This window comes from Galeopterus variegatus, unplaced genomic scaffold, assembly GCF_000696425.1.
Source record: "Galeopterus variegatus unplaced genomic scaffold, G_variegatus-3.0.2 Scaffold3105, whole genome shotgun sequence".
Taxonomy (NCBI): Eukaryota; Metazoa; Chordata; class Mammalia; order Dermoptera; family Cynocephalidae; genus Galeopterus; species Galeopterus variegatus.
Window position 1 is genome coordinate 72515 of NW_007729216.1, and position 15261 is coordinate 87775.

General features: G+C 40.6%; 1 protein-coding gene across 1 annotated transcript in view; it reads left to right on the forward strand.

Moving 5' to 3' along the window:
• Window positions 1-15261, forward strand: part of HECTD4 (HECT domain containing E3 ubiquitin protein ligase 4) — a 111580-nt gene that overhangs the window by 61462 nt on the left and 34857 nt on the right. The window contains exons 39-47 of the mRNA XM_008583961.1: window positions 276-437; window positions 554-702; window positions 1217-1296; window positions 3488-3651; window positions 5972-6209; window positions 7150-7286; window positions 8231-8357; window positions 10777-10914; window positions 13505-13641. Of these exons, the coding sequence (XP_008582183.1) occupies window positions 276-437; window positions 554-702; window positions 1217-1296; window positions 3488-3651; window positions 5972-6209; window positions 7150-7286; window positions 8231-8357; window positions 10777-10914; window positions 13505-13641 (1332 nt within the window). The remainder of the gene's footprint in view (window positions 1-275; window positions 438-553; window positions 703-1216; window positions 1297-3487; window positions 3652-5971; window positions 6210-7149; window positions 7287-8230; window positions 8358-10776; window positions 10915-13504; window positions 13642-15261) is intronic.

The window sequence follows — 15261 nt, forward strand, 5'->3', positions numbered from 1 at the left end:
CATGAGAGAGAAATATAGACATAAGTATAAGAATTAACAGTTAAATAGTTAAAAGTGTGATTATTTCTAGGGAACAGGACTGGACATAGGGAAGGAGACTACCTTTTTTTTTTAATGGAGATAACTTCCCTTTGGGAAAAGAAGATATGCTTTTTTAAAAATATATATGCCTATATTTTAATAGCATCGGATTAAGATTATTTTTCTTCATTGAGAGGGTAAAGGGATTTGTGTTTGCAGTTCTATTGAATGAGGGTTTTTTCCCCCCATTATAGCCCAAGGAGATTACTTGGAGCCCCTCGCGAGTGTTTCCGCCTGTTCGAGCCTGCATGTTCTCGTCTCACCTTACTTCAGTCACCTTCCTGGCTGACCCCAGCGCTGGGGGAGGTCTGCCCCGGGGCACTTTTATCTATGCCACCTCGCCACTGCCAGTTCAGGTGAGACATCACCTGACACACTGTCTTTTGCCTCTTTCCTTCAAATTTGAAAGAAAAAGCTGGTTCCAGGGCCCAGGCTGAGCCCTCTGATTGTCACCCTCTTCTGGTTTCTTCAGGCCCCATCTTTTTACTGGGAAATTGAAATTGTTTCCTATGGAGATACTGATGACGACACTGGGCCAATAGTTTCCTTTGGCTTTGCTACAGAAGCAGAGAAACGAGATGGGGCTTGGACTAATCCAGTGGGCACTTGTCTTTTCCATAAGTAAGTGGCTACTGTTGCTTTTATTTAAAAAAAAAAAAAACACAACAAAAAGTAGATCAATATTCCAGAGAACAGTAGCTCCCCACAAGGTATTTCTAGGTATTGAGGAAGCTGAAATAGAATTCTGTTTTCAAACAAGCTTGGGAAAAGGAACATATTATTTTCCTTTTTTGGAGACTTATAGTGTATGTTAGCAAGGTTCCTTCTTAATTGTCCCACAATTAGAAACCTGTTTATATTTGTTTCCCAAATGTATTTGAGCCCATATCCCTTTATTCTATGAATATAGTTTGGGAAATACTGGTATGGCTACTAAAGTAATATAATAATCTCTACCCCCCAAAATGTGGTAAATACCAGTTGGAAATATATTTATGTTTTGTGAAAGTGAACAGCTCTTATGATTTCTGGTTATTCTCATCTACTGAAACCCCTTCCCCTGTTCACTACTTAACCTGCCTCTGTGTGGGCCAGTTAGTCTTGTCTTTGATGTCCCTTCCTTGTTATTTTGTAGCAATGGCCGAGCTGTGCACTACAATGGCTCCAGTTTGTTACAGTGGAAGAGTGTCCGCTTAGATGTGACGCTTTCTCCTGGTGAGTGCAGTGGGAGCATTTTTACCCTGACTATTTCTTTTGGTCCCAGGTTTGGGTCTAAATAAGTTAAAGTTAGATAACTTTAGCAACTAGAAACAGACAATATGTCTTTTAATGAAAAACAAACACTTGTCATTGCTGTCCCCTAGTTTACACCAACCCCCCCACTTTGTACAGCTATTACCATTGGAACCTCCATTTGGTAGCTTAGGTGTCACATTTACTTTCATTCCTCCATCATTAAAAAATTCTGATATTTTTCATCTCCCTCAGGTTTGGTCTTTCATCAGCTAATTTATTAATGAGCAGATAAATAGCTTTAAAAAAAAGAGAACTGTACCACTATTCATGAGGCACTTGAGAAATGTATTATTGGTAGATACAGGCTATAGACTTTGTTTTCAGCAGCTTAAATATCTGGTCTAGCTTCAACTAATATTCTGCCCAGATGTTTCACTCACACAGTCAGTAATAAAATCATCCCCTCTTCTTTTTAGCCTCTGTATAAATAACTTGATGGGTATAATAGATGAATTGGAATTGGTTCTACCTGCTCCAACAGTAGCAAAATATAAGAATTGTACTATTGACATTAGAAGCAGCCAAATATGTTGGCTACTTCTTTTCAGACGGTACGTCTTAGCTTCATCTCTGATGAAACTTAGATTGTTCTATGTGATAGATGATCTGGGATGTTTAGGTGGGGAACACAAGGTCACTCTGTCCATCAGTAACCTCTCATAGCCGTCTGTGAGATACTTTTGCCATCCCTAATCCTTGAGGGAGCTGCTTGTTAAATTGTGCTTTTCCTGGGAGTGGAATGTTTTCACCCACAGTCAAGTTATGACTTGGAAATCATTTCAGAGCAAAGTTGTTCTCTTTTGCTTTGTGGAATAGAACTCTGACATCTCCATGGAGTACTTACCTAAGTGCTTTAAGCACGAAAGGGTGTGTGGGGAGGACAGGGAAGCACTGCCAGGGGTTTTATTCACTTGTCGCTATTGTTTGTTGTTTTGTTTGATCACAGTTTGGTTTTTGAGGAAATTTTGGTTTGGACCTCAGGCACACATGCTGCCCACTTTTTAGAGAAACACGTCTGTGTAGGAATAGGAATCAAGAACCTGGTTTTTACAACTGAATCTCAACCTCTGTACCAACACTTCAGTTTCATTCGCCAAAGATACTGGTTGAGTATCTCCTACATGCTAGGCTCTCTTTTAGGCCCTAGGGATGTCCTGGTGAACAATGACAAGTACCTAGCCATTGGGAAGCTACTATGCTAGTGGTATTTACATCATAGGAGACTCTGGGGTCAAAAAAAGAACATAGAACTTCATGCATATAATGGAGTGTTCACAACACATGAATTATAAGGCTGCATGTGTGAGCAGCTTGCCTGCAGCAGCCATTATAAACTACTTATGGATGGAAATGCCTCCCTTGGGTCTCTAAGTTCTATCCCAGTACCCAGCCAACTCATCAGAAAGCAGCTTGGCTTGTATTACCTTAGATTTTTACAAAACACCTTACTTATGAGTAAGGGGACATAATGTGATTTAATGACTTACCTTTAGGTTACATTGTGGGTTGAGTTTTTCTTTTTTTTAAACCAGTCAAATTTAGCAGTGAGGGTTATATACCAACTTTAGTGGCACTAATATTAATAAGTTCTGATAAATAACCCACTACCATCAAACCAGCATGGGTTGACTTTTAAATGATATATTTTAAGGCCATTTCTGAATCTTCTACAAACTTCCACAGAAGATATTACCTTTTCACCTTTATGCCATAAGTAATTCTTCATGTGTCAAAAGAGAAAAACTTGTATTCCTCTATTTAAAAAATTGTACCTAATGTCTTCTCATTTTATTTTGGCTGCCAGGAAAATAAAAGCTAAATTTAGACTGTAATTGTGATAACAACTCAGACACTAGGCATTTTCCTTCTTCTAAATAGTTTCTGACTTATCTTTTTAAAGTGATTTGTTTCTATTGTGTTACTTTGTATCTATTTACATATAATAACTTACTGCATGTCCTTTTCAGAACATATAACTAAGGGCATAAATACATAAAGAGGTAGTCAGTGATGTGTAGGCAGTCACACCGGTTGCAAAATAGAAAGAAGCTCATGTAATAGTCAACAAAAGGGAGAAAATGTGTTGTTTCCTTCCTGTTCTCTGCTGTAGGTGACGTTGCAGGAATCGGCTGGGAGAGAACTGAGGGGACTCCACCACCTCCAGGGCAGCCGGCCAAGGGCCGAGTGTACTTCACCTACTGTGGGCAGCGCCTCTCGCCATATCTTGAAGATGTCTCTGGTGGCATGTGGCCTGTGGTTCACATTCAGAAAAAGGCAGGTTACCTTCTTGGGAAAGGAAAAGGAAAAGAAATTCTCCTTAGTAACTTGTTCCTATCAGGAATGGAATAATGAAAAGCACCAAACGTTCCCTTGTTGTGTGCAGTATGTGGTGCCCAATGACAGAAGGAAAAGCAAAGCAAGCCTGAGCGAGTGGGTGCCCTCCTGTGTGTTGGTTCCTAGTCTTAGGTTGGACGGTGCTTTATCAGGAACTTAGGGCTTAACTGCTTTGGCCTCCTTTAGCCATCTTTCCTAAACAACAGTGCAAGGAATAGTAGTGTTCTTTCAAATGTCACTAAAATGATTCTGTAGTTTAATAAGTGTTTAAAGTGATCCTTTTGGGTCACTTAGTATGTTGGAAGCTTGGAAGACTCCTTCAGTAAAGATGCAAAAATTCAGCTTTATTTAACCCAGGATTCTTGCACATACTTAATCATGGAACTCTTTTTTTTTTTTTTTAAAGATGACTGGTAAGGGGATCTTAACCCTTGACTTGGTGTTGTCAGCACCACGCTCACCCAGTGAGCTAACCGGCCATCCCTATATGGAATCCGAACCTGGGGCCTTGGTGTTATCAGCACTGCACTCTCCCGAGTGAGCCACAGGCCGGCCCAGGAACTCTTTTTTTTTTTTTGAGGAGCACCTATTAACATCTAATGTTCTGTGGAACATTATTACTTACTACATGGTGGTGGTTCCCAAATTCATATCTCCATTCCAGACTTCTTCCTAAACTTCATACTCATATACCCAGCAGCCTAGGAACATCTCTAAATAGATGTCTCATTGAAATGTCAAAGTTATCATGTCCAAAACTGAGCCTAACTCTGCCCCATTCCCAAAGCTGCTTCTTCCCCAGTCTTCCTCATCTCAGAAAACGGCAGCAACATCTTTCCAGTTTCTAAGGCCAAAAACCTTGGAGTCCTCTTTGACTCCTCTTTTTTTCCTGCTCCACATCCAATCTGTTGGCAAATCTTACTGGCTCTAACTTCAAAATATATCCAAAATTTTATCCCATTCCTCCATTAACAACCTGACCTAGCCTAGCTCCTCTCCCAGCCTACAGTTTTGCCCTTTACATGTCTTTGAACACAGCAGTCACAGTAATTCTTTTAAAATGTTAGTTAGAATGTCACTCCTTCACTCTAAACCAGTTAATGGCTTCCCATATCGAGCATTATAAAAGCCCAAGTCTTGGGCCGGCCCAGTGGCGCACTGGATAAGTGCGCCGCTTGGGAAGCGTGGCGGCGCTCCCGCCCGAGGGTTCGGATCCCACATACAGACCGGTTCCCGCTCACTGGCTGAGTGAGGCGCGGGAGCAACACCGAGGGTTGCAATCCCATTGCCGGTCCCCGGTCCGGTACGGGGGCGACACTGAGGGTTGTGATCCGTTGCCGGACACGGAAAAAGACAAAAGACCAAAAAAAAAAAAAATAAATAAAAGCCCAAGTCTTTATAAAGCCTACAAGATCCTGTAGGATCTGGCCCTGTACCATGTCTCTGATATCATCTTATTTGTTCAGTGAATTAAAGAGTAATAATTTAAGGCAGCATTTCTCAGTCTGTTCCATTCCTTTGTTCAACATTTTTTTTTGGGTTTTTTTGGTGGCTGAACAGTATAGGAATCGAACCCTGGTCACCATCAGCACCATGCTCTAACCAACTGAGCTAACTGGCCAGCCCTTAATATTTATTGAGTACCTGCTATAAGTCAGGCACTAAGCTAAGGTCTTGAATATATAACAATAAGAAAATAGATATGGTCTCTGTCTTCATGGGGTTATAATCAGTTGGAAGAATCAGATATTAGTCAAATAATCACACACATATATGTGTTTGTGTGTGTATAATCTTAAACTAATAAAGGCTATGAATGAGAATTGTATACTTTATGGTAGTAAGTACTGAGCAAGTCTAATCATGTCCCCTTTACCCTGAAGAAGTGATATTTGAGCCAGGTCTGGAATATTAACTGGTCTTAACTAGGCAAAGTGGGAGGAAAGAATGTTCCAGGTGGAGGGAACAGCATGTGCAGTGGTGTCAGATAGAGAGGAGCGATGCTGGAACAAGAGAGGCAGGTGTTTGAGCAGCAAAGAGCACAGAGTGCAAGAAGAGGAAAAGGGAGGCAGGGCCACCTAGTGCAGAGCTCCAGGTACCACTGCATGCGGTTCCACCAGCCTGGGCCTGACTCAAGCTAGCCCTACCAGGCCCATTCTTCTGATTGGAGGTTTAGCGATGTACACCTCAGGGTGTTAAAAATAAATAAATGAAAATAAATCCATGTCCTTTCAAATCCTTCATTCGATCTCCTTTCTAGAACACCAAAACTCGAGCGAACTTTGGCTCCCGCCCATTTGCCTACGCCGAAGGGCAAGCCCACCGCAACGCTGCTGACCTGTGCACCGATCTCGCAGAAGAGATCAGCGCTAACTTTGAGGCCCTGCCCTTTGCCATGGCTTCTGACAGTGACAATGATGCTGGCACCAGTATTGCATCAGACCCAGGCACTCATGGGCCACCATGCCGGATTGCTGCTGTGGCCACTGCTCAGCAACGTGAGCCACTTCTTCCTGGGGCCCCACTGCTATTGGGAAATGTGAATGCTATGAATTCCATAAATCCATTTAACTTGGGCATCCTCATTACAATCATGGGTTACAAACTTAAGTGCCTGCCAATAATGGGGTAACAGGCCAGATGAAAGAAAATGGGGAACAGGAGGAAATATGGCAGTCTGGAAAGTGTTTCCCATGTACAGGAAGCCAGCCACTACTCCGTCCCAGCAGAATCTTGCCACATGGAAATGAAAGCTGAGAAATTATCTACTTTTTATAAGACAGCTAAACCCCCCAGAATTTCATATGAAATCCTCTTATTTTGCAATGTTACTCATTTTTAAAAATTGTTTTAGAACTGAGATCATCAAAGAATAATAAATTGCTAATTGTGGAATCTAAGTGGTGGGTATATAGGTATGCACTAAAACATTTTTCTAATTATTTGAAAATTTTCATAATGAAATTGAATAAAACTGTGCTTGCTGAACTAAAGATGTCTGCAAGCCATATTTGACCCCTGGGATATTGGTTTGGAAATTGGTTTTGTCTTTTTTGTTTTTGTTTTTGTTTTTGGTGGCTGGCCATTCTGGGATCAAACCCTGGACCTTAGTGATATCAGCACCACACTCTAACCAACTGAGCTAACCAGCCAGCCCTAGAAACTGTCTTAAGAGTCTTTTTTAGTTCTTCATCATGGTAAAGAACTTTCCAAATTCTTCTATGAATTGAATAAATCATACCCATAAAAACTATTATAGGATTTAAGGTAATTGCAGATGATTAGTTATTCCTTGACTCTGTGCTTTAAAATTCCTCAACGTTCTAGGGGCCTTTCTGTCATGCATATTAAGAAAATCCAGTTTGTCCAAGGGAGAGAAGTTAATTATTTTTCCAGCTGGCTCTTGTTTAGAATTCATTGTCCTTGTGCTTGTTACAGAGTATGATAGTGACACCTCCTGTCATTATAAAGTTGAGCTCAGCTATGAGAATTTCATCACCTCTGGCCCAGACCCTCACCCCCCTCCCATTGCAGATGATGAAAGTGATGACGATGATGACGATGACATTCCACAGGTAAGAGAGCTGCAGGGTGGGATAGGACTGGGCAGCATTCGCTTAGCTCCTTGGTGACTAAGACAAGCATCAAGCCAGTGATTCTGATGTGAGCGTGCCAGGCTGGTGTCATTATACTTTCAGTTATATTATTGCACTTGAACTCCAGAGTGTTCATTTTTCTAAACCCCCATCAGTAGTTTTATTGGGTGGGCTCTTTTGCCCAACAGTGATCCAGTTGGAGAAATGAAGTACTTTGATGGTCACTTGACAATAAGTTTGCCTGTGAAAGTGCTTCTGTGGCTTTAGAGGGAAAGGGAGAGCTTGCCCCAGTCTAGCCATTCCCTCCTCTGACTTCTGAGGGCTGTACGGATGGCCCTTGTACAATGCGGGGTTAGGGACACTGACACCACCACCCCTGCCGCACAGTCGAAAATCCAAGTATCACTTTTGACTCTTTCAACTCTGAGGGCTGTACGGATGGCCCTTGTACAATGCGGGGTTAGGGGCACTGACACCACCACCCCTGCCGCACAGTCGAAAATCCAAGTATCACTTTTGACTCTTTCAAAACCTAACTACTAATAGCCTCTTGTTGACTGGAAGCCTTACCAATAACATAAACAGTAAATTAACACATATTTTGTATGTTGTATGTATTATATACTGTATTCTTACAGTAAAGTAAGCTAGAGAAAACAATGTTATTAAGAAAATCATAAATAAGAGAAAATATATTTATAGTATTGTTCAGTATTTATTGAAAAAAATTGTAAATGGACCCACACAGTTCAAACCATGTTGTTCAAGGGTCAACTGTATTCAGTTCCAGAATCTGTACCTTGTGTTTCTATTCTTGGCATTTGAGCAGGGTGAAGACCTCAGGGGGAGAGTTGTCAGTTAGGGAAGGAGGATTCCTGTACATGGCGTTCCTTCTCTGTTCATGACTTGCCTTCTCCTTCCAGGAGGACCACTATGCCCTGCTGGTGAAAGCGTGGGAGACCAAGGTTTTTCCTACCATTCGAAGACGTTTCCGCAATGAAGCAGAGCGGAAATCAGGCCTGGACCAGATAAAGGGTGCTTTACAACTAGGTCTGGTGCTTTTTGTTCTCCTAAGGAGCTCACTTCATGACTTAAGAGATGGGTTAGATGAAAATCAGGTTGTAAATTAGGAAAGAGGGGCTCACGTAATGTTGTACCAGACTTAATAGTGTCAAAAAAAAAAAAAAAAAAAAAGGGCCGGCCCGGTGGCGCACTGCTACAGTGCGCCGCTTGGGAAGCGCGGCAGGTGCTCCCGCCGAGGGTTCGGATCCCACATACAGACCGGCCGCTCACTGGCTGATGGCCTGGTGGTTAACAGTCACATCTGCAGTCATAGGTGTGCTATCTACCAGCTGTGTGAGCGTGGGACAGTTATTTAACATCTCTGGGCTTTCCTCATCCTTAAAATGGAATCAATAATGGTAACTACCTCATGTATATTATAGAAATAAATGAGTTAATACAGATAAAGCTCCTCAGAGTAGTGCTGGCACATAGCAAGCCTTCAGTTAATATAGTTCTAAATGTCACAGTGATGATGATGGTGAGATTTTCTCCCTGGCCTCCTATGATCCACACAGTTTCTCTAGCAAAGAGTAATGCACAGTTTGACCCTAGACAGTAGATTGTTAGTTAGTCTTCACTGCACATAGCTGATTGCTGTTTTAAGGCTTTTCCTCATCTGGTGAAATAGCTGCTTTTTTACATGCAGAAATGCCTTTTCCCAGCAGCCACAGCAGCCTTTTTGGTGGAACATCAGTTTGGGTTTTCTGTCAACATTGTGGCAGTCAGAGATGGTAGGAGAGGTTTAATTTTTGTCCCTGTGTCGGCATCTTTCTCCTCTTTTAACTTTTGTCTTGAGACTAAGACTAAGTAAAAAGAAAAGCCACCCAAAGACCTTTATTTCTCAGCCAATTTGTGTGCTGAGGACCTGAACTTCAGTGAGAAATGAATAATTCATTTTTTTCATGTTGGCCAGCACTAGTCAGCATATACTCGTGAATATATGCCTTGTCCTCCTCTGCTGCTAGTTCAGGAGAGGGAAAGTGTGGACAGCGCAGCAGAAAATGTAACTATCCCAAGGTGGCTGCTGGACTGAAGCCAAACTGATGACTCCTGGCCTCAGGACTCACCCAGAAGCGCCTGTAGCCCCAAAGCACATCTTGTCTAGGCCATTCTCTCAGGATCCAACTGTGGGGGCCATGGCCAGTCGTCTGAACTATATTAGTTTAAGTGTAAAACATTCACCTTTCAGATACAGTCTCCTTCAGCATAGCAGTGGCATGGGCGGAGGATAGGGAGATGGCTCGCAGTGCCCAAAGGACCTCCTCTACGAAGGTGGATCAGCCTCCTGTCGCTGGGTCCCCTGAGGCAGGTTTAGAAATCCCTGTGTTCTGCAAGGTTTAATTTGGCAGTCTCCCAGGGCTCCCTGATTCCTGCTTATTGTGCAGTAGGGTACTTTTACTCTCCTCTCCACTGTTCCTTCTGAAAATCTTATAAAGATTATTTTTCCATAATCTTCTAATATCATGCTACAATTCCTGGTTTATTCTCTCTGACGCTTCTTTCCATAGCATCCTTCTCTACTGAACCCCCCTCTTAGGCTGTGCTCAGGAAGTCGCTCTGCCTTTTCATTGCAGAAGGCCAGGGAATAAAAAATGGTAGATAAGTGTGATAGAGATAGGCCTGGTTTAAAAGCAGGTGGCTGTCAACACCCGTTCTTTTACCCACAATTTCCTAAGCACTGTGGGATTTACAGCAGCAACAGCAGATGAGGACATGTGCCACACCTCACTGGACTCCCCACAGTGTGCTTTTTTCTTTTTTTTTCAGGTCTTTGTACATTTATTTACTTGGTTTATTAGTTACTAATGGCTATTACTATCAAATATAATATGTTCTCCCCTGGAAAGGATGAACAGAGCAAACACAGTGGTGGATAGAAGCTGACATAGATCTCTGCCTTTCTTAAATAAGCAACATGTGTTTATTGTAAAAATCAAACACAGTACAACAATGTATAAAGTGAGAAATAAATGTTACCCTCACTTTCTTCTTCCTCTCTATTTGTCCTGTAGTTTGTTCTTTCGAGTTAACTAAAATGGAATGAGTGCATAATGATGTACCATCGTTTTTAGCAATTCTGTATTGATGAACACTGGTTATTTTCAATTTTGTTGTTATTATTCACCAGCAGTGCTGCAGTGAGTGTTCTTGTATCTTTGCACACTTCTGCTTGTGTTTCTGTAGAAGAGATTTGAGAGATTCCTAGAAGTACTGCATTTAGTATTTTAAATTTGGTAAACTGCTTAATTACTTTCCCCAGAAGGTTACATACTCCCATTAACAGTGTTTGAAAAATACTCTAATCTTTCCATTGTAGATATAAGTCAGTGTCTTGGTTAATCTCTTGTGATCGAAGAGATTGTGTACTCTTTGGAGAGTTACCCAGTGCTGTTGTGTTTTTCAGGCATGGTGGATATTGCTCGACAGACAGTTGAATTTCTCTATGAGGAGAATGGTGGTATCCCAAGAGACCTCTATCTGCCCACCATTGAAGACATTAAAGATGAGGCAAACAAGTTCACAATTGATAAAGTTCGAAAAGGTTTTGCTTTCCTTCTTACTTAACCTATGAAATTGCGTATGGAATGAGAAGTTGACTTTTCCCACGCATGAGCCAAGTAGCTGGAGGCTGTCCTTGGGGGACTCTCCTTACCCTGAGTGACTCGACTTCTTCCAGACTGTCATGTGAAGCCCTAAAGTACCCAAGTAGATGCTTGGCCTCTGGTGGCCTCTCCCACATTCCGGGAATTGACTAGCATGAGCAGGCTGAGGCAGGGCAGTTGTACAAGGAAGGAAGTGGGGCCTGGGCTGAGGATTCCAGATAGGCCCTCAGGCTAGTCTTGGCTTCTGAGCTCATAAACCATATATACATGTTTATACTGGACTTTTTAGAATTTTTTTTTTTTTAAGATGACCGGTAAAGGGATCTTAACCCCTGACTTGGTGTTGTCAGCACCATGCTCTCCCAAGTGAGCCAACCGGCCATCCCTCTGTAGGGATGCGAACCCATGGCCTTGGTGTTATCAGCACCACACTCTTGCAAGTGAGCCACGGGTCTGGACCAGCCCCTAGAATTTTAATGGAATGTATTCTTTTGATTAAAAATCTATTGCGTATATTGGGAAAATGAGAAAAATACAGATGAGCACAAAAAGAGAATTTAATACCACTCATTTTTAGAGTTGCCAGAAGACCTTCACAAAAACACCAGAATGTCATGGGCAGGGGCAGAAATATAAGAGGGTATTTCAAAAAGCTTGTGGAAAAATAGAATTAAGACAATAATAATCTTTCCATGAACTTTTTTTTTTTGAGAAGTCACCATGTTTAGTTTTATTGGAGCCCATGTGAATAACATCAGTAACAGATCTTCAGATACAGAATCATATACACGACATCACCTACTGAACTTAAATGCTTTGCAGAAGAGAACACAGTAGCAACATATGTAAATTCCTGCCAATTAAGTTAACCAAAACAGGAAAGTTTTTGAGCCTATTTAAATGGATTTTGTGTCTCTTTTCCTAAGGAAAATGATTAAAGCAGTAAAAACCATTTGTAAAAGTGGGAAAGTCTGTTACTCCTTCACCAAGAGAAATCAACAGAATTGTACTGTAATATAATGGAAAAGTAAGGCTTTAATGGACTCTAATGGCAATGGTGTGTGAATTCAACCCAAGCCTGTACCCAGCTTTAAAAAATCTATTACAACATTCTCCCTTTCATCACTTTTCATGCTTAGTTCAGATTCAAAGAAATGTGAATAATATATAAGCTTCAATGTTCTCCTGTTATGGTAACACCCCTGTGAAGTTGCTGCTTATTTTGATAGCTACGCATTGCTAACAAGTTTCTCTCTGACCTTGCGTTATTTCTTTCTATACGACGTTTGTCCTTTTTGTAAGGGTGTTTTACCCTTCATTTGAATTAGCATTTAAGTCTATTATGTAATAGTACATCAGTTAGATTAAATTCATTTTTTAGATTAACTGAAAGAGCTGAAACTCAAATCAGAAGTTATTAATTTCAGAAAGAAAAATTGTTATCCATGAACTTTCTGAAGTACCCTCATATATTTACTTTTCTATTTTTTTTGCAATGTAATTCACATACAATAAATTAACCTTTTAAAGTATACAATTCAGTGGTTTTTAGCATATTCACAAAGTTGTGCAACCGTCAAACCACCGCCTCTAATTCTAGAATATTTTATCCCCCCAAAAAGAAATCCTTTGCCCTTGTCACTCCCTATTCCTCCCTCCCACCAGCTTCTGGGAACCACTATTTTCTGTCTCTATGGATTTACCTGTTTTGGACATTTCATGTAAATGGAATCATATAACATGTGGACTTTTGTGTCTGGCTGCTTTTACTTAGCATAATTTTTTCAAGGTTCATCCATGTTGTAGCATGTATCGGTATTTCATTTCTTTTTATGGCCAGATGATATTCTATTAAATGGATATACCCCATTTTGTTTATCCATTCATTCACTCATGGATATTTAAGTTGTTTCCACTTTTTGGCTGTTATGAATAATGCTGCTATGAACATTTGTATACAAGTTCTTATGTGAACATGTGTTTTTATTTTTCTTGGGTATATATGTAGGACTGGAATTACTGGGTTATATGGTAACTTTAGGTTTAACTTTTTGAGGAACTACAAAATCATCTTCCAAAGCAACTGCATCATTTTATATTTCCTCCAGCAGTGTATAAGGGTTCCAGTTTCTCTACATCCTTGTCAACACTTGTTATTGTCTGTCTTTTTTATTTTAGCTATCCTAGTCAGTATGAGGTAGTATCCCATTGTGGCTTTGACTTGCATTTCCCCAATAACTAATGATGTTGAGCATCTTTTCATGTGCATCTTTCTATTTCTCTCTGGAGAAATGTTTATTCAAATCCTTTGCCCATTTTTAATTGGCTCGTCTTTTTATTCTTGAATTGTAAGAGTTTTTACAACATTTTATTGGGTTATATTCCAGATTGAGCTGTGTTCCTTTTTGGTTATAACAAAACTGAGAGTACTATTAAATGTTGTAGAGCTACTTTAGACCCTAAAACATAGGGTCCCAAGGTGGTAATGGTACTTTCTCCCGAAAAGACTTCTCTGTCTACCATCCTCAGGTCTCACAGTAGTTACCCGCTCTCCAGACAGCAATAACGTAGCCAGCAGTACTGTTGGAACTGCACTGCCGAAATTTGCCATCCGAGGGATGCTGAAAACCTTCGGGCTTCATGGAGTCGTCTTAGATGTTGATTCAGTGAGTGAATAGCCTTTCAGATTAATAAGACCTTTTATGTATTCTGAGACTTTCATGCCCAGAATCCAGGTACCTTAAAAAGTGATTATACAATTGGGTTTCTCTTCAAACTAGACATGAAGAAATGAAGCAGAAGTGCTCTCATGCCAAATAACTGGCCTGAGGTGTTGCCATGGATCATATCAGGGCTGAAGCGAGATTTTAATCTCTTAGCTCACGGCGCTGTTAGCTCCTTCAGACCCCGCACCTTGCCAGTCTTTTCTGTCAGCCGTATTCAAACTGTCCCTACATTGTATCTATCCACGTTCCAAGGAAATATTCTCCCATTGTCCTTGATGAATGGATGCTCTGTCATTGTCATGGTTGTTATAAGATACAAATCAAGGAAATAGTTTTGAGATTTTGATCATATCATCTTACTGGTTCTCTCAGCCTCAATCTCCCTATCTGTAAAAAGAGCGTATTAAACTAAATCAGTAGTTTTCTTCTCCATTCTGCAAAGCTGTCTATTGGGGCTCAGCAAGGATTTGGAGGGGTGGGGACAGAGAAGGAACAGAAGGAAGGGAGGGAGAGAGGGCAAAATCAAAGCTTTCTTTTGAAAACAGAATCCAGTTTGAAAGCTGTGGCTGCATGATTCTAAGGTGGCATGCACATGCTTGAATTTAAGAGGTGTCCCATGCGAGAAAAACTGATGAAATAATATACAGACCAAGCCTAATGACAAATTATCTATCACTATATAGATACAAGCTTTGGTATCTATTTAGAGAGAGATACAGATACAGATAATGTTAAGGTGCCATTAATGCTTGAAATTGACCTTTAAAAAATTTACATCTTCAGAACTTAATTTAAATCATTAAATTCTTTTAGAGGGGTTATTGACTGGTGGTTTACTGAGGTGAACTTTCAAATAGAAAATTTCATCAGTAGTACTGTTAATCTCTCACTGTCTTCTGATACAAATTTCTGACTCTGGTTATCAGAAGATACTTTACTGACAATATTTTTCAGCAGTGGAAATGTGTGAAAGTAAAAATTAGAAAAATGAGAATTTAGTTAAAGTAATTATTCTGTTATTTCTCAAGTGATTTCATTCTTTTCTTTTTACTCATACCTAAGTAAAAATTACATTGGTATTTGAATCTAGAATGCATTTGTATGAGCTTACTTCTTATTTTCCCAGCAATAAAACAGAGCTATCAGACAGATTCTTTGCTTTTAAAAAATTATTAACATAATAATAATGAACATAAATTTTATCTCTAAACTATGTGTGTTCAAATATCACTGAAATATAGCATTATTCTCATAAATTGCTAATTTATGATTATGTTGAAAGTCTTCTTTAATTTATTGTACCAATTAAAATTTTCTATCTGGGGCTGGCCCGGTGGCGCACTGCATAGTGCGCCGCTTGGGAAGCGCGGTGGTGCTCCTGCCCGAGGGTTCGGATCCCACATACAGACCGGTTCCCGCTCACTGGCTGAGCGAGGCGCGGGAGCAACACCGAGGGCTGCGATCCCGTTGCCGGTCCCCGGTCCGGTACGGGGGCAACACTGAGGGTTGCGATCCGTTGCCAGACACGGAAAAAAAGACAAAAAAAAAAAAAAAAAAAAA